Raw genomic sequence first — 26949 nt, forward strand, 5'->3', positions numbered from 1 at the left:
ATTTAACCGGAAGTAGTATATCTCCATTCTGTTTGTCTTGTCGGTTCTCCTTATTTTTCCCAATATTAAACCTTGGGGGAGGGATCCTCGAGTGTTGTCGCACAACTACGGTCGACTACAGGCTGTACTTTCCGACTTGTGCTTTTTGAGTTCAGCAGCGGAGGTTCTTCACGAGGATACTCGAAAATAGCCCTCAAAGGAGATTAAGTATGACGGATACTGACAGAGGGGTTCCGCGGGACTGCACGTAAAGATGAGGATTCATCCGGTGAGTAACTGAATCTGTTTTCGTGACATTTCACATGTCTGTTGGTGCCCGAACGTTACACCCCGCCATTGCAGCGGCAAGTGTTTCATCAACTCAGCCGAAGTCGGTGCGGAATGTGTTTCACGGTCCGTTTAGCCCGCGTCACGAAACGGCGAGGCGCGCCGAGGAAAAGGTGGCGTGACGGTAACACTATTTTACGTTCAGTTACACAACACGTTAACGCGGCGCCTTTGCGAACCGGGAGCAGAACGTTCACTAAAAAACGCGAGCGGTGCGGCGGCAGTGGCGGCGGAGGAGGAGGGTGATGCACTCCCAGTGACTGTGAGGAACGGGCTGAGCAGCAAACCGGAGGAGGAATGCGTGTCAAATGACCGTTAAAAAGTAGCCGTTGGCCGCGAAGCCCGCTGAGTCCGCTGCCGTTGCGAGTGGCCGTCAGAGCAGCAAGTCGCTGCCGTCGCTCGACGCACGACTACCCGCTGAACCGCTGGAGCCATTCCCGGCTACTCGAGCGTCCTGCTGCCTTGCAGCGGCGGTATTCGGTTCCTACGTGTTTACAAAAATAATATTTGACCATTTCGTTCAGTCTGCTTGGTGAGAACTGTTTGGGAAACTTCCTTGTGGCCTTTCGGTGTGGACGTTGAATTCAGCTAGCGGCCCAGCTAATACAACTAACTATGAAGTTATTAACAAAACCTGTGCTGTTGTGATTTGTGTAGCTGTTCGGAAATAACCTCCCACGTTCAATACCACAGAGTAGTTTCCCGTGGGGTTACCCCGTGTACCTGTGACTAATATGAACCATCTGGGGCTGTGTTTGGCCTGTGGGCAGTAGCCACAGTGACACTTTATGGTTGCATCATTTAAGCTGATGGCCATTTATCTGGCTCTTGAAAGTTGGTGTGTTGGACCCATCTCTTTTGCATTTACCCCATCGTCTAATTTCGTGGCCTCTAGTTGTCAAGCTCTGGAGGTGAATATACAAATACCAAATGGGGCCCATCCCAGTGCCACCTTGAATAGTAATCACCAGTGAGGAATACAAAAAAAGCAGGATCAGATGACATCTGGACATCTGGAAAGGCTAATACTTTATGAGTCCCATCCTTTTCTTGGCAGCGCTTCAGCCTTGACTGACTGTCCAAGCTGGAGGTAAAACACACACACACACACACGACACTTCATTTTTTGTATCTTTATCTCACTACATCCTCAATCAGGGATGAAACTCAGGGGGGTTGATTGAGTAGACTGAGCCAACAGGCTCCCCGTGCAAAGACCAGCTCTCATGTGTGCAGAGACGTCCTAGATGTAGGTTACTGTACGCTTTCTGAAAGTATTACCAGTCTCCCCCTGATGGCAGCCAACAGCCTGTCTCCTCTTGCATTTTTTTCCCCTGTCTTGTAGTTATTAAATGTAGATCAAAACATAAGGGAGAGAAAAAAAGAGATGATAATAGCTTTTGACACTTGCTGTGAAGCAGAGCAGCTCTTTGAAACAGGAGGACAGCCACTCTCTTTATTTTTGCCTTCTTCAAATCTCTGTAGAGTTACCATTTCAACCTCTCGTTGAAGAAATTATCTTTTCTTCTTTAATTATTGAGGAGTGACATTTTAGAGGGTGCAAACCTGTGGCATGTTTTTTCTTTTTTTAATGTGTTTTCCTGTAATTTCTTAGATCTAAACCAGCGCTTAGTGAATATAATGACAAATGGTCTTATAGGAGAATGTAGGACAACTCCCAGTGTCCTCCCAGTTGGAGTTTTAAGCATTACGTAATAATGTGTCAGTCAGTCATGCGATCTTGTTGTTAGAAAGTGATGTCAGTCCATTCTTAAAGAGAGGAAGTGATCATTTGAGGTTTCCTGTGTTCACCCTGAGTAGACGGGGAGCATGTGTCTGTGTCGGGTATGGATCTAAAAACACTGTTTATCAGGATGTGACCTTTCACTCCAGGTACTGCAAACTTCCCAGGATTGTGAGGGGGGAAAGAAGAAAAGTAGAAGAAGTAGTCAGTGTTCTTGAGCTATTTACAGAGATTATCGCTATCAATTATCAGAAAGTAGTAGTTGTAAACGGTAGTACTGTTGCATATGACAAAGAAAAGCAATCCTTACTATTGAGACGCTGGAACCAGAGAATATTTGGGCTTTTTGCCCGAACAGTTCTGGTGTTTATTAGTAAATTATCTATTTAGCTATCTACAATAAAAGAAAAATAACATATTGCTCCTTCCATAAAATTTCCACTCTGTGACGTTTGTGAGCCCATAAGAATACAACTTATTGACTAGTCCTAAGCATTGACTTATAATCGAAACAATTCTGAGCAAAAAATGTGCCTTGTGTTTCCAATGATGACACAAAAAGTCAAAGCTTCACTTAGCTGGTTTACAACAAGTGTTGTAAAATATGCGGCACATTGAAGTCTCCAAATAGACTGAGTCCTAAAACCTAGAAATTAGTTTTTTCGAAGTCAATATGTTTTTTTTGCGATAAAATGTCAGTACACCTTGTGAATTTTAAGTTTTTACATGTCTTAAAAAAAGCAGGTTGCCAACAATTTGCTTAATAAGACTACGAATGGCATCACATGGACTAGTCGACTTGTACAGCCTCGTTGTTACATATTTGGGTGAATTTTGTTTGTTGCTTAATATTAGCATTTTTTTCTTTTGCTGATTGCATTCATGCCCCAAAAATAATAAAAGTGCTGTTCATTTTTAAAGATTATCTTTCTAAACAAAACATGCAAGTGTCATAAAGGTTTGTTTTCCAAAGAGTTTAATTTCTTTAGCAGTCAAAAATCCAACGGAAAAATTCCAATGGCTTTTCCAATGGCTTCACTTCCGGGGATGGCCAACAAACCTACGTCACCCTGTAGCTCTCTATACCTCGATGCACTAAATCAAACAATAGTAGGCCTCCAAAGATTATGCGTCAGGGCTGCATCGTACAGTTCATCATGGTTTAATACACAGCTTGTCACGATTAATCCAGTTGAAAGCCTTCTTCTCATCACTCACTGGAACATATACTTCAATATGTTTAAGCACACAATACATTAACTTATAATAAGATATATTTTCCCATGATACTAATTACCAGGATGTTGACAGTTATCTGAATTGTGAGCTCAGATATTGTTTTTGTAAAATTAAGTCCTATGTTTTGAGCACGAAAGTTCATTCCTAACCTTGCGATAAGTATATTTGACATAATCAATAAATGCTGTTTTGCTTCGATGATGATTATTTTTTTTGCCTACCAAAATATATGCTGTGCAAAGGTTCTACCACAATAACATGGAAGAACACGTTGCATTTATGAACTGAAAATGCCATCCTCTTGCAGGAAGTGGATCCCCAAAAATAACGATTGGCAATCAAATGAACCAAGAAAACGTCAAAACAAATTCTCCAAAATATACCAACTTAAAGTAAGAAAGTGTTATTCAAATAAACCAAATCCAAAATGCAGTTGCTTTCTGTATCAATAATATAATAATCTACTAGCTCATCCTGTTTTAATAATCTACTAGCTCATCCTCTTTTCAACCTTTAAAAAAAATAACTACAACAACCAGCAGTCAAGGTATGATGATTATGAACTCTAAAGGCACACACACACACACACACACACACACACACACACACACACACACACACACACACACACAGATAACCTAACCAAAACGTCAATGGTTATTTGTAAGGTAACTCCACCTGATGTGTGAGGAAGTGAGTGCAGCTCCCTCACAGGAAACAACATCCGGAAACAGTCTTGTTCTGACAGCAAGGACTTAATGAACTGCTGTAACGTTCTAGTTTGTCCGAGCTTTCTTGCTGTTTATGCCCTTGTCTTATTTAATTTGGCAACCATGCCAGGATGTCCAGTCAGGCATGGTTTATCGTGTTAGTGGTCTGTTAGGCCATTTCATTATTAGCATGTCTGGCTTACACTGGAGGCAGGGCTTTACTGTCAAGGGACCAACTGCAGTTTGCTTGTTTTAAAAATAGTCTGGTCTTGTCAGTGAATATTATGTGAGTTATACGTTTTACACCAGTTTACAAAACATGCTTAGTTTTGTTTTTCCCTTTTTCATATATTTTTTTGCTCATTATTTTGACACATTAGGATGGAGAAAATGAGGTGATCCACCTTTCATAATTCATTATCCATGCAGTGACTTCAAATCAAACACCAAACTGGCTCCAGCTGCTGAGGACATTTCTCTATTTTATACCATTTAAAATCTAATACCTTTTGAGTTTTGGGCTGTTGGTCAGACAAAACAAGTAATTTGATGTCCTTGTACTCTGGGAACCTGTGACTGAGATGTCATGAAAGTGTACAAAAAATGTCAAAGACCAAACAATTGCTTCATCAGCAGAATAATCGTAATTAATATTGATGTGGAGTCAGATTTTTTTAAATTTTTTTTTAAAGAAAGCATTTTTGTAGCCGTGTAAAAAGAGGGATTTCGCAAATGAGCTTTGGTTAAATAAGTTAAGCAAAACGTATCCCAGTTTTAATTATTACTGGTTGAATTTGTACAAGACTAAGAGGCCACAGCCATGCAAAGCCTCTTTGAAGCTGTATTTTGCACAGCGCCGCTTTGAGCTAAACGCTAACACGCCGATAGTATGAGGCTATAATATGTTCATTATCTTAGTTTAGTGTGTTTGCCTAATAATTTACTAATTAGCAATGATCACAAATGACAGCTGCATTGGACACATATTTTGACCTGATGATTGCGCTAGATGAAATTCAGAGGATCCCTAAAGTTGTGACAAAATGATTCTGAGGGGGATGTTAGATGATATTGTATGTACTGAATTTCATGGCAATCTATCCAGTTGTAGATGAGATATTTCAGTCTGGACCAAAGTGGATCGACCGGATCCCTGGAGCTGTGCCACTAGCATGGCTAAACATAATAAACCTTGTACTGCAGCTCCACCAATGTAAAGAACTGCTCGTTTCACAATGTTGTATAATATTTAAATGTCAATAGTTTGGCTCTTTGTTCAATTCACAAGCAACGTTATGAAAATATCATGCACTCTATTAAATTGTGTTGGACATTAGTTTGTCATTAGTTCAGTCTTTAAAATAGTTTTAAAGGTTAATTATAAAAAACGTCAAGTGAGTTCTACTATCCTACACATTCGTTCTGTTTTTGCTTTACTTCAGGTCACACCACATGTAATAGTTGACTGACGCACTCTCTCATGCACGTATGTCTCCTTTAAAGCATCTTCCCAAATTTACATGTCTAAAAATACAACTCCTTCACGCACTTTGACTAAATATGCATTATTCAATGCTGCCTTTGCAGAGTAATTAAATCTTAATCAGGGATGGGCTTCTGTCCTCATGGAGGCGTGTGTGCGTGTGTGTGTGTGTTTGTTCAGGTAGATTCTGATGAAATTAAATGTTAATGTTAATTTTGTGGGTCACCCTGGTGGTAAACCCATATGGTGGATGCAAGGATTGCAACGTCCCCGGATTGAGTCCCTGTCGGGACCCGCATGTGTTTTCCCATTTCCGTCTCCTCGTTTTCTGTTTTCTCGTGATAAATGCATAAAGGCCACAAAACAATTTTAATTAGCAAGGGTTTTGTATGGCTGCTTCTGTAAACAAGCAATAAATAGCTTTGTATTTTCAAAGGAATCGGCACCTATATATATATATATTACCACCTACTACCAACAATTAGTGTTTTGTGTGTGTGTATAGTGCCACCTAGTACCAACAAGTAGTGTGTGTGTATAGTACCACCTAGTACTTAAAGTCCAAATTACACCAAGTGTGTATTAGTGAAATTGTCATTGTGTTGAGCGAATTAGCATTGTTAAATGTCAGATTTCCCACAAATGCAAAATTATTTGGTTTACCTGAGCGAATCCATTTTTATTTATTAACTTAATTCATCAAATCGGTATGGAATTGCAACTAAGAGTTGAGAGACCAGAAGCTGGACCAATCAATGTGTGTTGAATTGCACGTAGTAGAAAAATAATAATATATTTTTCCAATCTGAAGTAAGATCATCATTTTAATCTTCTGTTGGAATTTCTTACATGTATATAAATGTTTCACTCACTGAATTGAGGGGAAATCAGTGTATCGTGCAGTAGAGTACAAAAAATGATCATGAAATATTTATTACATTTGTATTTGAGCGGTGACGTCGCGCCTGAGTTATTGTGCCTAATCTGAGTCCTCATACTCCATCTGGACTGCTTGCCTGAAGGGTTGTAACATGCTCTAATTAAAGCACTGTTGCTTTATTTAATTCACTAATGTATGATTTATTTTGTCAATATTCTTAATTGAAAGCAACCTTTTTGTAGGTGGTGCAATTATTTTGGATATACAGCATTTGGCTCTGATCAATGTTTCCTTCAGCCTCGTCCCCGGTGTGACAGGAACGGTTTGACCTGCAGTACACTACATATGTAGCCTCCTGTCCTGGGCCTTCACTGTTTTGTGCTGACGTCGTGTCCATGCTGGCACCTTAAACTAAGCGGAAAATGTGTTGACTCTGCTCCTTTCTCCGAAGCCTTCGCTCTGCGGAATATCTGGTCTCTAGTGTAATCCCTGGTCGCGCTTCTCCTTATGAGAATGACCCTGTAGTTCAGCCTGGTTGTTACTCATTTGCAGAAACACACACGCATGCGCAACACACACACGCACACGCAACACACACAGATGCACACGCGCAACACACCCTTTTTCCAAGGTCCTCATCAGCAAGGACAGATTGGGCAGGTTATCTACAATTATTCAGGCTTCAGCTGTTTTCCATTCATGACTCTGATTTCCTTGTCGAGCGTGGATGGGTCATTGTTCGCTACGTATGATCATGTGCAGTACACATAAAGCGAGATGTACTGTAATATGAAACGAAGCACAAGATTTTGTTTTAATTCATCATCAGCTCAACGTCATTGTCTCCTTCCATCACGCTGTCTGCTGTGAGGATTTTTCAACAAACAAGGATTATATGGTTGAAAATAGGACTGCAACTAAAAATTATATTTATCATCGATGAATTCAGTAAATTATTTTGTGTATAAAATATAGAAAAAATGCCCATAATTTTGCTGAGCTCAAGGTGAAACCTTAAATTGGTTTGTTTCATCAAACCAGCAGCCTCAAAGGTTTTTGATAATTCACTATCAAATGACAAAGAAAAAGTGTATAATCCAAAACATTTGTGAAGCTGTAAATTAGTACATGTTTTTCATTTTTGCTTATAAGTTGTTGTTTTTTTTTTTGTAGGAATTGCTGTAACCATACTCCCTTATTATGTCACCCTTTATTGTAACTAGCAGCATGCTTTGAGGTTGAGAAGCAGCTCCTTTCCTGATGGGTGTTTCCCTTCATGTTTAAGGTGTGGGCGCTGGGCGCTTGCCAGACTGGGTGAAGTTTGGCCGGTGAGGGAAACCTGCTGACAAAAAAAAACACCACCTGGGACTACTGGGGAGGACCTCTGTGCAGGTGAGGACAAGAGTTAAAGGGGATGTTTCCACTTAAATTATATTAAATTGAGGCATGATACAGGCCATTTGCATACAGTATGGGAATGTGAACGGACTAGGTTTTAATGACACACTCTTTGTGGGACTAGGTTCACGCGGCCGGGGGCAGGGTGGAGCTTCCTGACCCATGGAGAATTACTTCCAGGCCGAGGCCTTTAACCTGGATAAGGTGCTGGACGAGTTTGAGCAGAACGAAGGTGAGACAATTTTTAAAAAAAAAGGATTTGGAGAATCATTGTACTTGGACAAGGCTTATCTGTGGGACTGATATTTCATAGAAGTTGTGGTCAGGTTACAGTTGGTGATTGAGGGTGTGCAGAGAGGGAATCTGACTAATTGGATTATCAATTTCCCTTGGGCTTGTGTGAAACTGTGTAATTGGTGCAAGACAAGTCTTTTTTTTCATCTTCACACTTAATGCTCACAATAAGTAAAGAAATTGTGTTTTTTTTTGTTTCTTTCGCAGAGTGCTTTCACGGAATATATTTATGGTCGTAAAGTAAACGCACAATACTGAGCTGTGTATCTGCAGACTCTGAGCTCTCCAGTACAAACAGTCTGCCTATTATCAAAGAAAGACAGATTTTTTTTCTTGATTTATGTTTGATGATGACCCCAGAAAAATACCAGTCTTCCACACACAGCATATTTTGATGGTACTGTGAGCTCGGTGTGTATTTTGGCTGTGAGTGATTATCTGTGTGTCCTCTGCCAGAGACCCAGCTTGGCAGATTAACTCTGTGTGAGTGAATGTGTGTGTGCTTGAACCTGGTTCAACACACACTAAAACAGCTTAGCATAAATTCCAGTGGAGAGAGGAGAGCACTATACAGTAGCTGACATTACGGTGTGAGAAAGTCCTTTGAAAAAATATGATAAGAATTTCCACTTGTATTACACAGCATTCATGTGTCAGGTTGACTGATGGCTCCCAGGGGTGACCAAGTCGTTTGGCCCACTTTCTCAAAATTTCCCAGTGCATCTACACACTAATTTCCTATTCCATGCCAACCTCATTTCTTAATTTGTCCCCTGGTTTCTTTGTTCCATTTTTAACTGTTTCGATTACCTTGGAGTGTGGATCTTTCGTATTAGTTTTCTTTAGCATTTTATTGGAGGTTTTTTTTTTCCTTCAATGTGACAAACCAGCATGCTTTCCAAAATTAGGGTCAAAGGTGATTTATGCAAGAGATTGATCAAATTCTGTGCAAAGTTCTGCAAAGCCAACAATTTATCAAGAACTGGCCCCACTTCTACTCCTCGCATAAAGTCGATGGTAAGTTCAAATAAGGTTAAATGAGATAGGAAATAATGGTCTGTTTTCTTCTCTTCTTTCTCTGCCAGATGAGATAGACAATCCCATTCTCTCCGATGCGAAGTGGACTCAGATTCTGGCCCCGCCAGCCCACCTGCTCTCTCTGAACCCTGCCCTGACCCACGCAGACCTCAGTCCGCAGGAAAGTCCGCTGCCCTTCAAAACTCTCCCGGACTCCTTGTCGAGTGACTCCCCGGGGAGCGACCCGAAAAGATATCCCAGTCCCGAACCTCCATCCTGGGTGGAGGAGAGGCCGGCAGACATCCACAGCCCACCTCTACTCCAGCCCAACATCGGCAAACTGGTGGGCACAGATGACATCTCGCCGCCCCCTGTGAGGGCCTGTACTGCTGTGGAGAATGGCTGCCCTGCCAGCCCACAACTGGATGGACTCAGCAAGGAGACCCATTCTCCTCCGGACAACCTACCTGGTGCTTCTGACCAGGAGGCTAAACCTCGTCAGGAGGAGAGAGTTGCCTTAGCAGGAGGAGGCGGCGCTGCCGTCAATCACACTCACTTTACCTTTGAGGTTACATTAGGACATCAGGATGAAACTTTGTCTCTGAAAATTCATCCAAATGTGCAACCAACAACACCAAATGGGGAAAGTTTCACAGAAGGGGCCAGTGCTGCTGTTCTACAGGACAATTGTAGAGAAAAACAAACTGCAAACTTAAAAGAGGAGCAGGTAAAAATCCTCTTGAATAGGGGGAGAGACGTTCAGGTAGGTTGTGAGGTGGAAGTGAATGGTGTATCACCTTCTGACAGTGTCGGAGTGGAGGCGATGGAAAGGAGATGCGGTCCAGGTGAACAGATGGACCAGCTCCTCAAGATATCAAGCATTTCCAATGGTTTGGAGAAGGAGAGCAGTAACCATTCCAAACTTAATGAGACAGAACAGGAGGAGGAGGAGAGTTTTTCTCCCTCTCCCGTTCCCTCGAAAGAGGACTCTGTCACCGAGGAAAAAGAAATGGAAGAAAGCAAGCAAGAGAACAGTGACGTAGGAGCAGTGGGGTCAGGTAGCATCCAGCCAAAACTCCACAACAATCGTCTGCAGCCGGTCAGCGTGCCGTACGGAGGGGCACGACCAAAGCAGCCGGTCAGCCTCAAGCTCCAAATCCCACAGCCGCTGTTGGGCCAGGTCCAAAATCAGCTTGGCCCAGCCGCCATCAGCAGGAACAAAAACCAGGAGAACCAGTGTCGGAGAAGCACACCCTCTGAAACTACGCCCAATGGGACTGATCAGAGTGCAGTCGGTGTGAACGGGGACGGTGTTGTACACTCTCCACCCCCGATGCCCTCGGAGAGCCCAGACAATGACCTCCAAGCAGGCCAACAGGGCACGCTGTGCAGGAAACCCATCAGGTCTTTGGGGGAAGTCGCCCCTGTATGGGTGCCTGACTCCCAGGCTCCTGTCTGTATGAAATGTGATGTCAAGTTCACTTTCACCAAGAGGAGGCACCACTGCAGGGCTTGCGGCAAGGTCAGTGGAGTGTTTTTACTTTTAACATCTCGCAACAAAGAATATAACAACCTGGCATTTTTAGGCCAATTCTGCTCCGTGTTGTGTATTTAGAATTCCTTAATAATTAGATAATGTGCTGTCACTCAAGAGCAGCTACACTTACAAAAATGAACTTGTATCTGAAGCATCAAATGAAAAGGTAAAGGCCCCCTCAGAATGATAGACTCCATTTTGCACATTTTATACAGTCATCAAGAAATCCTTCAGACAAAAATGTATACATTTCCTAACCTTACAGTAGTTTGTAATGGTTAAAATAACAGAATGCAGTGCATCCATGAGATATTAAGTGTATTAAGAATAAGGTCCATGCCAAACAGCTTGCTTGCTGTTATCATTATTGCTTTCTCCAGCTGTTTCTCCAAAATGTTCACACCTCTCCTGGGGTTTTTGTCAAAGGGCATTCTGGGAATTACTAAACGACGTTGGCCTTTCAAGGTAGGTTGAGGAGACAGCAAAACATTAAAAAAAAAGAAAAAGATTATGTTGTAGCAAAATATTATGTTTTTTTATCTATTCCCTTTTTATTGTAGGAATTTAGCTGATGCCAAAATGTCCTGGGTTTCTTATTTCTTATCGCAAGGCCTTGTAGATCTTTATCAAAAACATGTTTATGGACACAATGGGCTGCAACTAATGATCAATTTAAAAATCATTAATCTTCATCCTATTTTCTACTTTATAGTTTGGTCTATAAAATGTCAGTGACTTAAAAAAGAAAGTAAAACCAAAAAGGTGGTCTTGCAATCACTTGTTTTGTCCAATCAACGTATACCATTTAATTTGACAAACTAAAACTATAGCAAATTAATTGAGACGTATATGGTTTAATTTTGCATTGACTCAATCTTTCATCAATTAATTGTTTAATCTATTATTCACACTTACCTTGAATCAGCAATCTGTAATGTTTGACAATCAGGCAGTCATCTTTTTGCAGTGACTCTTAAAATAAACTATACATAAATAAAATATCCCAACTGCAAACAAGATAAATAAGTGCATCTTAACAAAAGACAATAAGGCATGCAAGGAGAAAAACATGATAAATTAATTTCAACTTAAAGTGCATGATGGGCATATTCCGAACAAGGAATATTATTAGAAGAGCTTTTGTGAGGAGGTAAACTAAATGACGTACTTTAATAGATGAGTTCCTTTTTTTTTTTTAAAAAAGAAGTTTTTTCCTTGCAGATAAACTCAGTGGTTGTGCAGGTAGCTCTCAAGGATTTTGGCCACCCACGCATGCATTGCGGGGTCCCCCACAGTGCTTTAAAGTGAAGATGTGGTCCCTGACACTGCACTGGAATATCTCCGCACTGCCACCTAATTTCCCATGGTGGTAAACAAACCTACTCTCTGATACTTGAGCAGGGAGGAGCTGGCACTGCGGTAATACTGACACCTCTACCGTGGGCCGCAAACGATAGACGCAGCGGGGTCCTCAGTGCACCCACCACTAGACTGGTAGATCCACAAACCAGTTTATGGTGGTGCTGTTAGGATCTGAATGTTACTGGATAATGATGTGTAATGAGGTGCAATAAATGAAAAGTGCCCTGCGCACAGCTGCAGCTCATTGAAGCCCCGGCAGAGTACAGGAAATCAATAGCCATAAAATGGTACATTTGCAGCACACTTACAGTACATCCCAACTGATTTTCAATTCTTCACCTTTTTGAAAAACCCATTTTCCAAGTTAAGTAAAATCATTTGTCGGAAATCTTTGTGCTTATCCTTTTGTAGGAATGTGGTACAAATGTATTTCTTTGGCTGTGTGTTTCAGGTGTTCTGTGCGACGTGCTGCAGCCTGAAGTGCCGGCTCATGTACATGGACAGGAAAGAAGCTCGCGTCTGTGTCACCTGTCATTCTACTCTAACCAGTGGTGAGAATCATTGAAAGTAGAAATTTAGCATTTGAAGATGCTGTTCAATTTAAATTAAGACTTTCATCATTCATGATGTGATGGAGAGCAAGAAAGGGGTTTAAATAATGGTCTACAAATCAGTACTTTTTTGCTCCCTGAGTTTAAAAATGATACTGGAAAGGTTCATTTTAGATTGATTTGAACTGTAGTAAAGCTAAACTGCAGGATGACTTCCTGGTTGTTCAGCGCTCTCTCTTGACAGAAATGCAATCTTTTCAACAGAAAAGTGCATCAGTGTTATGATTATAACATACACGTGTAATACTGTATGTATTATGGCAAAGGGGAAAAGCTACTAAATGGATCTTTTTCACAGCAGACATTTTGTGGAATGGCAGAAAAAGCACATGTGTAATTCATGACATTAATTAGCTTGAATAGTTTACTGAGCCACACGGGAACAGAGCCCTCGTTAATGAAATGAGATACACCTGTGCTTGTCATACCATGAAACCTACAATTGTTTGCTGAAGAATAAAGTATTAGTCTTAAGAGATAATGTTTATTTTCACCAAGATTTGCTTTAAAAGCAATATACTTGTGATTTATTTTTATTTGTATATATTTGTAGTTAATTGATACTTCTATTACTAATATATTTCTGTTTATAGATTTGGCTTTTTTGGTTTTGTTTTATAAAAAACACAGTCACCCATCCTGAACATGTGACACCTAAACAGGTGTCACATGTTGGATTTAATATTGCTAGAAAGAGGTTTTCACCAATTTGTAGTTTTTAGACTAAACAAAATGTATTTTTCCTGATGGTGTTTTCTGTCAGCTCAATCATGGGAGACGCCGGCCGCTGGAAGCAACCAGAGTCCGAACCCCAACAACCCAGCAGAGTACTGCTCCACTGTTCCCCCCCTGCAGCAGGCCCAGGCCTCTGGGGTGCTCAGCTCCCCTCCTCCTACCGTCATGGTGCCCGTGGGAGTCCTGAAACCGGCTGGCAACGAGGGTACGACCTTTACGAGAATAGAAATGCTCGTAGCGTTATTAACTTCACCTTTTTACAGTGTCATTCTGTCCTCACTACTTTTTAACCAGTGCTAGTCCAGTTAATGGTTCACATACAGTTTTCATTTACATAACCTTATGGTGTTTCACTGTGGTTCTCTCACCTTTAGTGTCCCTGACCCGGGAGCAGAGGAGGGTGTGGTTTGCTGATGGGTTGCTACCCAACGGAGACACAGCAGAGTCCCCCAAACTCTCAAATGCCGGCTCAACCCCGTCACAGTCACTGGCTATCTCCACATATTCAAACAAATCCTCCACTTCTGATTCCTCAGAGGTAGGCTCAGTACGAAAAAAACATTCACCCACATCTAATGCTATTACGAGAGCTTGTTATATGGTTATATTAGCTACTCTGAAGCCACAAAGAACTCTTTCTGTGGGTTTCTTGGGGGTTTGCTGGCTGGGTCACAGACTGCAGTGAGTTTCAAGGAAACATTCCTTGTTTGCTTAATTAGAATTAAAAATCCCAGTCGACTGGAATGCTTAAAAGAAATGCGTTTAAGTTTGTCTCGCAACAAATAACAGAAAAGAAAGTTGTTTCAGTGGTTGTGCTGCTTGTACAATCATTGGAATTGTGACTTCTATAGTTCACTTGTAACAGGGGCATAGTGGTGAACCATTCATACATATATATATATATTTTTTAAACAGTTATCAATTGTATAATGAGTTTTCACAAGCCAAATTTAGTCTGTTTTAATCTAACTCTGGTGCGGTTCATTTCGGCTCTGATACGGACCAAAACAACCAAATAGACTTTAATGCACTTTCATTGCATTGAGCTCAACATCCAACCCAATTGCAGGAAGTGACATAAAATATTCTTCTTTTGATCTTGGTGATGACACATTTCTAACAAAATATTTCTAACAAAAAAATTCAAACTAAATGTTATGCCCTACATCTCACCCTACAACCCGCCCCTCCTCTCCACCCCAGGCAGCCCATACCCCTGTTGCCCCGGTGGGCAGCCCCGTGGGCAGCTCCCTCAGTCTGATCCCAGAGGACGGGCTCCCTCCCATTCTCATCTCCACCGGAGTCAAAGGAGGTACGGGAGGCCACATCACAGGTGCTTGCCCTCATCCTCACCATTCTGCTGCCTTCTCAGCTGCTGTGTTTGTGTTTGTGCTTGTGAAGTGTGTTTTACATGTGCACTGTTTCATGGCTCATGTTTCGACCACTCATTGCCATGGGGGGAGGCGAGGAGGAGGAGAGCACGAGAGAGAGAATTGTTCATGGGAATGCAGTGATGATTGAAAAGAAGAATTTTGAGGGCCTCTCTGTCATCTAGGGTTGATCACCATTACCTTCTCTTACCTCACATGTGACTTCTTTATCATCCTCACTCCGACATCTCCGCTCCCCTCTCATCCTCAGCTCTTCCTGTCGGTTTAACTAACTTTATCTCGACTCCTCCCTTCACTATCCTCTCCTTCTTGTGCTCAACCCCACCTGCAGACTATGCAGTGGAGGAGAGGCCGTCGGAAATCATCCTTATGCAGCAGCTGGAGGAGGAAAGTCCAGACCCCCTGGTCTTTGTGCTCAATGCTAACCTGCTCGCTATGGTCAAGCTTGTCAACTGTGAGTATTTTAATAATGCATGGAAAAACGTAAAGAACTTTTTGGAGAGTTGGCGCTGTTAATTCCTATTGGCATCATGCTGTGTGTAAAGGGCTTTGCTGGTTGGTTTCATTTATTCATCCATGCACTTAGCAAGTATGAACATTTTAAGATGTATACGCTTGTAAGGGGGAAAACCTAAAGAAAGACTGAACATGAGTTTTCTCAATTACATTTAAAAAAAAATCTTTCTCAGTTTTTATTGATGCAATGTTATACACTTTATGCCCTTAATGTTAATCTGACTGCATTCAATTCACACTTGTGTTGGAAGCGTTAGAATGAAGTTGCCGGGTCTGAAATAGTAATAGTTTTTGCCGTCTTGGCATTTATGTTAAACTGTTTATTCAGACATAAGACAAATGTAAAATTTGACATCATGAGTCATACAAAATGTTTATGGCTCTGATGTAACTTGGTAACTATCCTCTGTAGAGGTCTGATGTGACATACTAATCTTCTGTTGTTTTTTTTTAACCCACAGATGTAAACAGGAAGTGTTGGTACGTGACGACTAAGGGCATGCACGCAGTCGGCCAGGCAGAGGTGGTCATTCTGCTCCAGTGTCTACCGGACGAGAAGACCATCCCGAAAGACATCTTCACCCACTTTGTGCAACTCTACCAGGAGGCCCTCAGTGGTAAGAACACACCCTACAGCTCCACCAGGAGGCACAATGTGGTTAGTCCACCTCCATCGTTAGTGCCTTATGGCAGCTTATTAGTAGTTCTGTCAACAGGTGAGTCTACCTATCAGGTAAAAAAAGAGCTAACCCTGAAGTAATGTAGAATAATGTAAGATAAAAATGCTCTACTTTTTTGTTCTATAGAGACGATAGGTGCATCTTGTTGTCCTCTATTTGGAAACAAGATTATTGTCCACTGCTGCTGAAGTCTCGGCCTTTTTCTTGAAAAGTGATGCAGACATTAGCATCCTGATGTCAGTTCGACCCCCTCCAGGCTTGACACCTCACCAACGCTTATCGTGCGTTTTTAACTCCGTATGCTTTGGCGCAAAATCGGCTAATATCGGGTGACTTTGATGGTTCGCATCCCTCAGGCTGTTTCCTTTTTTCATAGTCACACTGGGGCAGTTTAAGGCTGGAGGAAGGGAGGCATATTGTGCGAGTCATTTCTGATTAACTCTCTGTCTGTCAGGTCTTGGGGAGAAGTGCTGGTTTTAGCAAGTCCCAGCCACTGAGCTTTGTCATGTCATTATTGCGTTATGTGGCATCTAAAGCAAGCGGCTCCTCTTGCAGATAATTAGTAACATGAAGCCCTTCTGGTAATATGAGGCTACAGGGCGAGCAGGCAAGATACCATTTTATTCATTGTTGTAGAACTTAAAACCGACTAAGCAATAGCATTTATCTATACAGTAATCCCAGGTAAGCACTAAAGCCACTGCCTTTCATATTATCCGCCCTTTTCAGATGATGATACTGTTGTCCTTTTTGCACACTCTGTCTGTCTATCTCCCCCTCTACCCCTCCATTTGGCTGTGCTTTCCCCTCTATTATTTCACCAACCCCTCCTCCTCCTCAAATCTCCTTTATCACTAACCTTTATCCCCTTCTTCCTCGTCTCCTAAAGGCAACGTGCTGAGCCACCTGAGTCACTCATTCTTCACGCAGAGCTTCCTGGGCAGTAAGGAGCACGGTGGTTTCCTCTACATAAGCCCCTCCTTCCAATCGCTGCAGGACCTGCTGCTGCCCAACCCACCTTACCTCTTCGGCATTCTGATCCAGAAGTGGGAAACGCCTTGGGCCAAGGTCTTCCCCATCCGCCTCATGCTGCGGCTGGGCGCAGAGTACCGATGTGAGTGCAGATGTCCTGTGGGGCTCACAACTGTATCCTAATAGTGATGGGGGATTAAGTATAATTCAATTATTGAATGTTATTTCAAAGTGTTGACATGCAAGTTTAAGTTAACATTCAATTTCATTATCCATAAAGAAGATACAATAACACAATTCAAAATGAATTATTGACCTTGGAAATGGCAGATTACGAGACGGTTACACCTCACGGTCCATTTGGTAGTTGTTCTGAAGCTTTTCATCATATCGCATGATTTTCATGAGCAGACAAATTTTTTTTCTCGCATTTCTGATGTGGGCAATCTAAGTATTGCTCTACGGTCACACACTTTAAAAAGTCTGTGAGAGAAATGGTTCAGCTTGTTGTCTGGTTGTGTAATATTACACTGGTATAATGCAACCAGCAAAATGATTAAGATATATTTTATGTTTCTGTATCATGTTGGAACCAAACATCACAAAGTTAAATTTGGTGAAAAGGAGAGTAAAATATTAAGATGCAGCCTGATCGAGAGAGCTTAGTATGTCAATTGTCAGGATGAAGCCTGCAGATGTCAAACCAACCTGCTCTACATGTCTCACAGCTTTTCACATAGACCAAGAAGTCTTGTGAGAAGTTTTATCTCCACCAAATCCCCTTCCCTCAAAGCCAGACCTGCTAGCACGGAGCGCCGCCTGGCTCCGCTAAGCCTCTTGCCTGCTTCTAGTGAGCCTGGATAGAATACATTAACAAAGCCACATACAGTTGAGGCTCTTAAACACAAAATGCAACCATTACCATGAAATGAATCCACCACACAAACCGTGTAGCTCTCTACGCCGGTACCTCTTACCTAAAGCAATGACCAGCAGGAGTCCGGGTTGCTCGTCAGCGTACAGACCCCCGCTGAACTGCAGATTGTGGTTGAGATTTTTTTTTTAATTGCTAATGAGATGGTGAGATATTATTTCTAGCTGTTTGCTGAGATAAGGCTAAAAATAGTAATTTAAGGAGCTTTGGTTGCTGGAGGAAAAAAAGTGTGTGTGTGTGTGTGTGTGTGTGTGTGTGTGTGTGTGTGTGTGTGTGTGTGTGTGTGTGTGTGTGTGTGTGTGTGTGTGTGTGTGTGTGTGTGTGTGTGTGTGTGTGTGTGTGTGTGTGTGTGTGTGTGTGAGAGAATTTGCATTCATTAGTGTACAGGATAGAAAACACAAGTTGTGCAGTTAATAATAAAAACATTTTAAAAAAAACTGGAAACCCCTACACAAACATAAACTGATGAAATGGATTCATAATTCTAACTGTTAAGATAAAGTAAATCAAAACATCCCTTTCTGTGACCACATTTCTGTAACTTTTTCACACCAAAGCTCAACCCAAAATGTTAAAATGATTTCCCAACCAGCATCATGTTGCTGAGGAACTGAATGAGACGCATAAGTAGCCTTGACATCAGAAATCAAAGTTAACAACATGTTAATAGAAATAAAAACATTCTTTTGTGGATTTATAAACAGCTAAAACATTTTGTTTTGCAGTTTATCCGTGTCCTCTGTTCAGTGTTCGCTTCAGAAAGCCCCTCTTTGGAGAGACCGGTCACACAATCATGAATCTGCTCGCAGTGAGTTCCTTTGTTTCTGTCATTGTTTATATTCAAGGTCAAAGAGCTCTGATTTATGCATATTAGCCTCAAACACATTTGACCAAATGTAGAGCAGTCTGTGTGTATGTAAGGATGTCACTCATGTCACCAAGTGTCCTTCACAGACATGAAATAAAATACAGTTTTTCTGTCCTCATCCTCTCTTCCGTGCTTGTCTTAGGACTTCCGTAACTACCAGTACACGCTACCGGTGGTGAAAGGTCTGGTTGTGGACATGGAGGTAAAAAGAACGAGCATTAAGATCCCCAGTAATCGTTACAATGAGGTGAGTGTCTTGCATCTGGTCATCACATACCAGTTAAACTTGTTCTTTCCATAAATGTTCTAATTGTATTCATGATATGAATTTACTTAGTATAATGTCCAAATGGTATGCAAATGGTAGGTACCTTGATTCTTCAAAAACAGAATGGATTTACTCATTACTTAGCTTTTGAATTTAAGATAAAATCACATATACATTATTAAAAAAGTGTTAGTGTGTGTGTATGTATGTATGTATGTGTGTATTTGTACTGTATATACATCAAAAAGACAAAAAAATACAACCAAATCTGGATAAATATAAGACATTTACAAATATGGTGCAACTATATAAGAGATGCAGGGGGAAGGTGAAGGTCAACAGGAAACATCAAAGGAGCCTCGACAGTCCAAACAGCTCTACTCTCTTTCCATGTGTCCCATGTGTTCATTTGAGCTTTTTATTCGCTTCCCTGAAGTCAAAGATAATTCTTCTCATAAAAAATGAAACCCTCCACCACACTAATGACATCAGTGGAGGAGGCTCCTATTAAGCTCCCTGATCATCAACACACACACACACATGTTCATTCTGCGTAGGTGATGTGTGACAAACTCTCCAGGGGCCCTGCAGCTGAACGTTAGGCGTGGGCTGCCGACTTGTTATAATGCCACTGCCTCGAAGGTGTGGATGAATGTTCGACCAGAAGAAGTGATACGCGTAAAGCACCATTTGGCTGAGAAAGAATGCCGCGGTGGAGAAAGGGGTGCTGGTTGTAGCGTTTGGCTGCCGATGCGGTAACAGATGGGAACCCAATAATGTGAAGTGGAGACCGTTTCTCAACAGCTTGCAGGCGAGCCTTTAGCACAGCAAGTGGTTAAAGCGCTCCAGATTTTCAGTTTTATTTCTGATTTGCAAAGGATGGCTTCAGAGAGACGCAGAGGCCGGGGATTTAGCCGTTATTATGTGGGATCTTCCCGCTATTGATACTCACCCGACATGTCAATGTCTTGCTTAACAATCTGTCATCTCTACGCCAGCCAATTTAACTCGATGACTTTACCCACAAGCCCACTGCAATAAGGCTTAACCAGGCAGCCTATATTAAGCCCATTTTCCTCAGCTCACACACCCAACGGGCATCTTAATTAGACATGGATATTATTTGTCCTTGCAGCTGATGAAGGCAATGAACAAGTCCAACGAACACGTGCTGGCCATGGGGGCGTGTTTCAACGACCGGGCCGACTCCCACCTAGTGTGTGTCCAGAACGATGACGGGAACTACCAAACGCAGGCCATCAGCATCCATCACCAGCCTCGCAAAGGTGCTGACACAGAAACATATTTCATCACACTTCCTGTTATTTCTCACCCAGTCTGCTTTTCATGTCCATTAAACCGCTCGGCGCGCTCAGTTCGACTGAAAGTCTTCCTTCTGTTACATCTCCGGTCCAGTCTGATGGCCTGAAAGTCATTTGACCTCAATTCATTGTTCATTTGTTTAGATCTTTGTGTTGTGATATTTTTTTCTCTTTGTATTTTTTCCACAGTTACTGGAGCCTGCTTCTTTGTGTTCAGTGGTGCTTTGAAAGCGTCGTCGGGCTTCTTAGCCAAAACCAGCATTGTGGAAGGTGAGAAATGTGACAAAAGAAATCTTGGCTGTAAAAATGCTGAAATATTGGTTTGGAATATTTGTATGAAGCTCTTTCACAAAGAATAAGGCCCATGTTGCCACAAATGAATGGTTAGAGTTGCAAATAGGGAGTTTGAGATATGAAGAAATAAACTTACCAACTGTCAAAGATATTTCTATTCAGTTATTTTTATACTTATTTTGCACAACAAATATTGCAAACTAATAAGATAGTTTTATGCCAATAATGTATTCAATTGTTCTAATTTGCAGCACTGCACATGTATTTGCTCGATATTAAATACACCTCAAAACATCATATTTCCCGCTGCAATCTGCTACATGATGATTGGTTATCCTACTGGTTATGTGTGTTGTCCATAAAATTCTTTGATTTAAGCCCCTCACAGTTTCCTGAAGCTCAAGGATACAGTACACAAAGATATTCAACTATATAGTCAAAGATATATTCAACTTACAGCAAATCTTCACAGTGAAAAGCCGAAACCAGTGAATGAAACCAGACAAAGGGGTTCTCCAGTGATATGCTTCTGTCAAGTTTTTTGGTCTTGCCAATAATGGATCTGGGAGGGGTTAAAAAAAAGAGGAAACATTTGCAGCAGAGGCCTTCTGGTTCCTGGTTTTGGTCAAACAACGTGGAATATCACTCATCATTTCTACTGAGATTGTGTTTTTTCTCTTCCCTGTTGATGCGCCTACTGTCCCGCTGCACACCTCCAACCATTAACAAGCTTTCTGTGAAGTTGTCCCCAACCTTGATAGCATTATCATACTCACATTTTCCATTTATTTTATAACGATTAATTGTTTATCAAAATTGAGTAATGTTCTGTCAATCGGCTGAAAAGATGAATGGCCTATTTGTTTCAGCACGAATCAAATGAATGCATCATTTCTTCTCTCCTCCATCAGACGGTGTGATGATCCAGATCACAGCGGAGACCATGGACTCTCTACGTCAAGCCCTGAGGGACATGAAGGACTTCACCATCACGTGCGGTAAAGCTGACCAAGAGGAGAACCAGGAGCTCGTCCACGTGCAGTGGACGGAGGACGACCACGACTTCAACAAGGGGTAAGCAAAGATGGCGTTTTGGTGAGCCTCGTTTCGTCTCGATCGGTTTGTGATCAAGTTGAAATTGACTCAAAATAAAGCCCGGGGCCGATCCGGCGCGCTTGTGCCGATTCAGGTTTCACTTTCACACTTTGCAATGAACCTGATTCTGAGACCTGGTGAACAGACAAGGAGAGGGAGATGAAAGCGATGCTTTTATGTCACGGGCGATTGAACTGATAGCCTCCCAACCGCTGCTTTTACTACTTTGCTATAAAAGTCATTATGCATGCTCGGGGAAGCCCTCTGGAGGAAAATCGTAGCCAGGTGGAATGATGTGGTTTGACGTGGCTTTGAGATGGAGACCAACGCAATCAATTTTACAGCAGTTTTTGATAATATCTGCGAATTAAATGTGACTTTTGACTATTGGATATAATTGAGGCCTTTCAGCAGATACTTTATCCCTTCATTGGCAGAATATTATCTGCACAGCAGCTGTTTTAAACTTCAATTCACACGATCAGACATCTGTTCCGCCAATTTCCCACCTCGAGACGGAGTAATACGTCTGGGAATGATGAATGTGAACCAATCTCGAGACTCCACTGATGTATTTGAATCTGTGATGTGTTTACAGTTCAGCACGTACACCAATGCTTTTTAATTTGTTTAATTAATAAGTACAAATACACATTGGCATCGGACAAAAACGTGTCCTCGCCTGCCGTGTTCCTAAAAAGTGAAGAAGAGATGTCTTGCATTGTGTCCATGCTCATCTGGCTTTGGCCCATCTACTTCTCTTGAGTTTCATCCCGTTTGCCAGAAAGTGTTTCATTACAGCTTTCTGCTGGACAGTCGTAGCATGTGTGAAAAGGTGCGAGATGAGACTGTTCCTGAATGTAGCGCATGTGTGAATAGTGAAAATCACTGATGGCTGTTTGAAAGATTATCCCAGTAACTGGGAAGTCCATGTGAAAACGTTTCTAGTCTGCTGCCATCAGATCATGATGGCGACAAACTGCCTGCATTCGTTGTCTTACTTCTACATTATGTGCTTGACTTGTCGAGTCCAGAGGTTTCAGAGAGAGCTCCCTGACTATCCACAAAACAAGAGAAACAAGAGGGCGGAGTTACGTCAGGGGGCGTTTTAGATGGACGATGCTGACATGTTCATGTCTTCTTTATGACAATGTCATAAGCTGCAACACTCTTGTTTTGTGTCTTGTGGTTATTTAGCGTCATTAGTCCCATTGATGGGAAGTCGATGGAGTCCATCATCAGTGTCAAGATCTTCCATGGCTCGGAGTTCAAAGCCAACGGCAAAGTCATCCGCTGGACAGAGGTACACAGCTGACACTCAAACTCATCATTTCACTGGGAATCAGTAAGAACATCAAGCTGCCACAGAAATCTCAGAGGAAAAAATGTTTAATACTGTGATGTTTTATTCACCAGCAATTTAGGTTTAAAGTTAAGTCTAGTTTATTGAACTATTAATACATGACATAAAAGTAGGGTCTACTGCAGCGTGAATCTGGTTTATTTCGCTGTTATCTGTAAAAACAAACAAACAAAAAAACAATTACATTTTTTTTTATCTAAATAAACTCATCCCAGTTGACACCACAAGGACGTTTAATTTATTTCTTCCACTCTACTTGATAATTACTAAAAATAATCAAACACACGGATCTGAGACGGATGTCTAGTTTTCTTGACCCCATCGCGTGCTGTTGGTCTGTGTTTGTTTTGAAAAACACTGAAAATATGTTTCCGTTTCTGTTTCTCAGGTGTTTTTCCTCCAGAGTGAAGATCAACCCAACGGCCTGAGCGACCCGGCCGACCACAGTCGGCTGACGGAGAACGTGGCGAGAGCTTTCTGCGTGGCGCTTTGTCCGCACCTGAAGCTGCTGAAGGAGGACGGCATGGCCAAGCTGGGACTGAGGGTCACTCTGGACTCTGACCAGGTTGGGACCTTTCAGTTATCACACTGGCATTTATCGTCTGGTTTATTTAGATTGAAGGAAACTAGAGGGGCAATATCCAAGAGCAGCAATCTTTGGTGGAATTATGAATATCTAACGTGTCATGAGGTTGTTTCTCTGTGAGGAACTATTTCTATATTTAAGCAAGCGCACAATGAAGAGAGACTGTTGCTCTGAGAGCATCTGAAATACGGTATTCTTTGCGTCCTCGTTGTTACAGGTGGGCTACCTGGCAGGAAGTAACGGCCAGCCTCTTCTGCCTCAGTACCTGAGCGACCTGGACAGCGCTCTGATCCCCGTCATCCACGGCGGGGCGTGTCAGCTGAGCGAGGGCCCGGTGGTCATGGAGCTGGTCTTCTACATCCTGGAGATCATCTCCTAGGAGTCGTTGCAGCTCCGCCTCCCAACACCATTTACTTTATGACATCATCTCCCTTCAACCGTTTGCACTTCAAGCCTGGAAGGAACGTCGGCGTGCCAGGCGGGGTAGCATCCCTCAAGTCAAACCTATGCATCCAACCGCCATCTGCTGTGCTCCAGAGGCTGCCTGGGGCCTGAGGACGCTCCGAGCGGGATCGTCTGCGTGTCCTGTGTACCCGAACCTCACCTGATGGGTACTTCTGGTGTTCATTCGAGGTGCTCCGAGCAGGATTTGAACACCAGCGATCATACTGTTGAACCCCAGTGTGGCGTTACAGTGCCTATAAAAAGAAATGGCCCCCTGGAAGGTATTTCATGTTTTACTATCGGTGCAACGTTGAATCAAAATAGATTTGGTGTGGGGGGAAAAAAACGCCTCTCTACTGATCTCTACAAAGTCTAATGAATTAAAACAAGTTTGCACTTTGGGATAGACCTAAATCATTTCACACCACAGTAACTCCGTGGGGGAAAAAGTGAGCACATCGTCAGTGCGTAGAGATTTAATTCTGACTGTTTTGTATTAATAAAATACCGGTTTCACATGGTTTCCCAATCAGATGTTTTTTTAATGTATTATTATTTTGTGCTAAAAATGCAGAGCAAATGAGTTCTATTAGATAGTCGAAACTAAGCGGCTTTGTACAACGAATGAAACTGTCCAAGTCTGCCAAAGCTGGAGGTGAATAGTTAATCAATCACGTATTTAATATTTTGAGTGTAAAAAAAAAAAAAATCTTCTACTTTGATTCAATGTTGTAGGACGATACATCTTCCAGGGGGAATGAATACTTTTCATAGGCGTTGTGTGTAGCTCACCCGTTACTCCAATGCCACTGTTGCAGCTGGGGGTCCTGAAGCGCTGACCTCTGACCTCTGTGTAGCACGGATGCTCTTAAACAAGAGGAACTCGTATCCGCCGCTGGACCTTTTTCCTCCTGAAGTGGCTTTAAAAGGGAAATCATCAGATGGGGAGTTGGAAGGTGCGTGAGGTCATGTAGGGTTGTTTGTTTTGTTTTTTTGCACCACGGTGCTCAGTGCCTGCAGCAGCGACTCATCAAGCGAAAAAGGAACATTTAGCTTTACTCATTAATCAGCAGATGCTTGAGTTTGAGGATGAATCCATTTCCTGCTGTACATATTTTTGTAGGCGTAGTAACTTCTCCATCCTAACTCCGCATCTGTAGCCTCCATAAATCCCAGATAAAGACAGTGTTACGGAAGTCACTGTCTTGGACTTCTGACTGACGCTCTGTGAAATAACATTACAAAAAGCCTTTTTGTCCTGCAGGAGACAGCTGACCTAAAAAAAAAAAAAAAAGGTTCCAATGCTTTATTGATAAACTTGATCTGAGCATAAAGCTGAAGAGGGAAATCAGTTTTTAAATCTCATCAATCAACTCTTGTTGGAAAAGCCACTCCAGTTATTTCAAAGAGAATAACTGTTGACGATGTAAAGAATATATATAAATATATATATAGAAATAAGAACTGTATTAAATTGCAGAAGCAGTGCACTGGATTCTAAGCCATTAACAGGAGAGTGAAAGCGAGCGTCGGGGTTGCCGCCGTGTCCTGGAAGACCAAGTTTTGTTTTTCTTCTAGAGAAACGTGAAGTGTTTGTATAGATCTGGGGTTCCTGCAGAAACAAGACTTTGATTGACCTGAAGCTGAATGTATTTCATCTCACATTTCCTGCAACGTTATCGTCCCTCCAAAGCCCTGAAATCATGAACATCCTGCTCTGGACTTTTCAGACCTGCATAGGAACCCTGCAGATTGAAAAGGCCCCGACTTTAGTGCACCTGTAAACCGATCTCTGCAGCCACTCTCTCTCTGCTCTGGACTGCGCTCTGATTCAGCAACATGGACCTGGGGAAAAAAGAATTATAAGAATGTATTCCTCCCGTTTCTGTTCAAATCTGCAAAATGTGTGTTTTGTTTCTGGCTAGACTAATCACCAAAAACCACCCTGTCATGTCAAAATGCTCTGTACAGTAATCATTATTGATTATGGCAATGTCTCCATCTTTAATCATGCTAATGTAAAATCAGAAGGGGCTTAAAAAAAAAAAATACTGTTGACGCAGTTCAAGAGGTTTGAAGCGTTTTTATCGGTAAAAAAATCAAATTCGTCATCGCAATTGAAAATCAGACAATCACAAGGAAATCTGCAGACGAGCCAACGCTTCTCAATTAGACCCGTAGCTGTTCTGTACTCGTTACTCAATTAGAAGTATTTTAGCCACTGTAGCAACGTATTGTCAGTGAAGCCGATTTAAAACAATGTTCAGTAAAGACTGACTGAGGTCAAAAGGTCACCAGTTCTGGGTTTGTTACTGTGATCATACCAGAGTTGGTGTATCTCAATCACTGTGTCTTCACTGTGTGACGTTCATCAGCCGCCACCGGCAGTTCTGTTTTTATAAATTAGCATTAATGAAAAGATGAGGATTTATTTTTCTGACTTCCTGTTTTCTGTTACATTTTTATTTTGGCATTAACTGATGTGTGCAATATGTCCTGAATCCAAAAGAAAAAGGTGCAATTTGTTTGACTATAAAAGTAGCATTTATTTTATTTTTATGTATTTAGTAGTTCTGATCCAAACCTATAACACTGCATGCAAACAAGCTTGAATCAATAAGAGCAAATCAACTTTGCATTTTAACAGTTATACCTTCTAGTTGTTTTTTTGTGTGGATGAAACCCAAAAGAAATCCACTCATTCAGTTGCCTAGGTTTTGTTAAAATATATATTTTTCCTTTTTTAATAAACAGTCAAAGTTTGAAAAGCCAAAAACCCTGTCCTTTTCTTTTACGCTACAAATGTCAAGAAAATGGTCTTCATGAAAAATGTAGTATATGTAAAATAAAAACTTGTAGAAAATTTAAATGAGTGCTTA

The 26949-nt window shown here is 41.7% G+C and overlaps 1 protein-coding gene across 4 annotated transcripts; it reads left to right on the forward strand.

The window, feature by feature from the left end:
* Window positions 1-86: 86 nt before the first annotated feature.
* On the forward strand, window positions 87-26939 carry zfyve9a (zinc finger, FYVE domain containing 9a). 4 transcript variants are annotated; one of them, XR_011079929.1, is made up of 20 exons: window positions 87-268; window positions 7669-7775; window positions 7906-8013; window positions 9161-10614; window positions 12443-12542; window positions 13366-13542; window positions 13712-13875; window positions 14541-14670; window positions 15060-15182; window positions 15706-15861; window positions 16814-17038; window positions 18556-18638; window positions 18841-18945; window positions 20102-20252; window positions 20478-20558; window positions 21494-21656; window positions 22875-22980; window positions 23429-23605; window positions 23844-24351; window positions 24889-26939. XR_011079929.1 is itself a non-coding variant. In XM_068599389.1 (20 exons), the coding sequence occupies exons 4-20, from the start codon at window positions 7944-7946 to the stop codon at window positions 24003-24005; spliced, it is 3627 nt and encodes a 1208-aa protein (XP_068455490.1). In that variant the 5' UTR covers window positions 765-859; window positions 1223-1417; window positions 7669-7775; window positions 7906-7943; the 3' UTR covers window positions 24006-26939. The 4 variants fall into 4 exon arrangements, 3 of the variants coding, with proteins under 3 accessions (XP_068455482.1, XP_068455501.1, XP_068455490.1); XM_068599389.1 differs by lacking the exon at window positions 87-268 and adding exons at window positions 765-859; window positions 1223-1417 and having other exon boundaries at window positions 23844-26939; XM_068599381.1 differs by having other exon boundaries at window positions 23844-26939.
* Window positions 26940-26949: the final 10 nt, after the last annotated feature.

The sequence above is a fragment of the Clinocottus analis genome, unplaced genomic scaffold (assembly GCF_023055335.1).
Source record: "Clinocottus analis isolate CAN_PGR_092001 unplaced genomic scaffold, fCliAna1.0.p SCAF_11, whole genome shotgun sequence".
Taxonomy (NCBI): Eukaryota; Metazoa; Chordata; class Actinopteri; order Perciformes; family Cottidae; genus Clinocottus; species Clinocottus analis.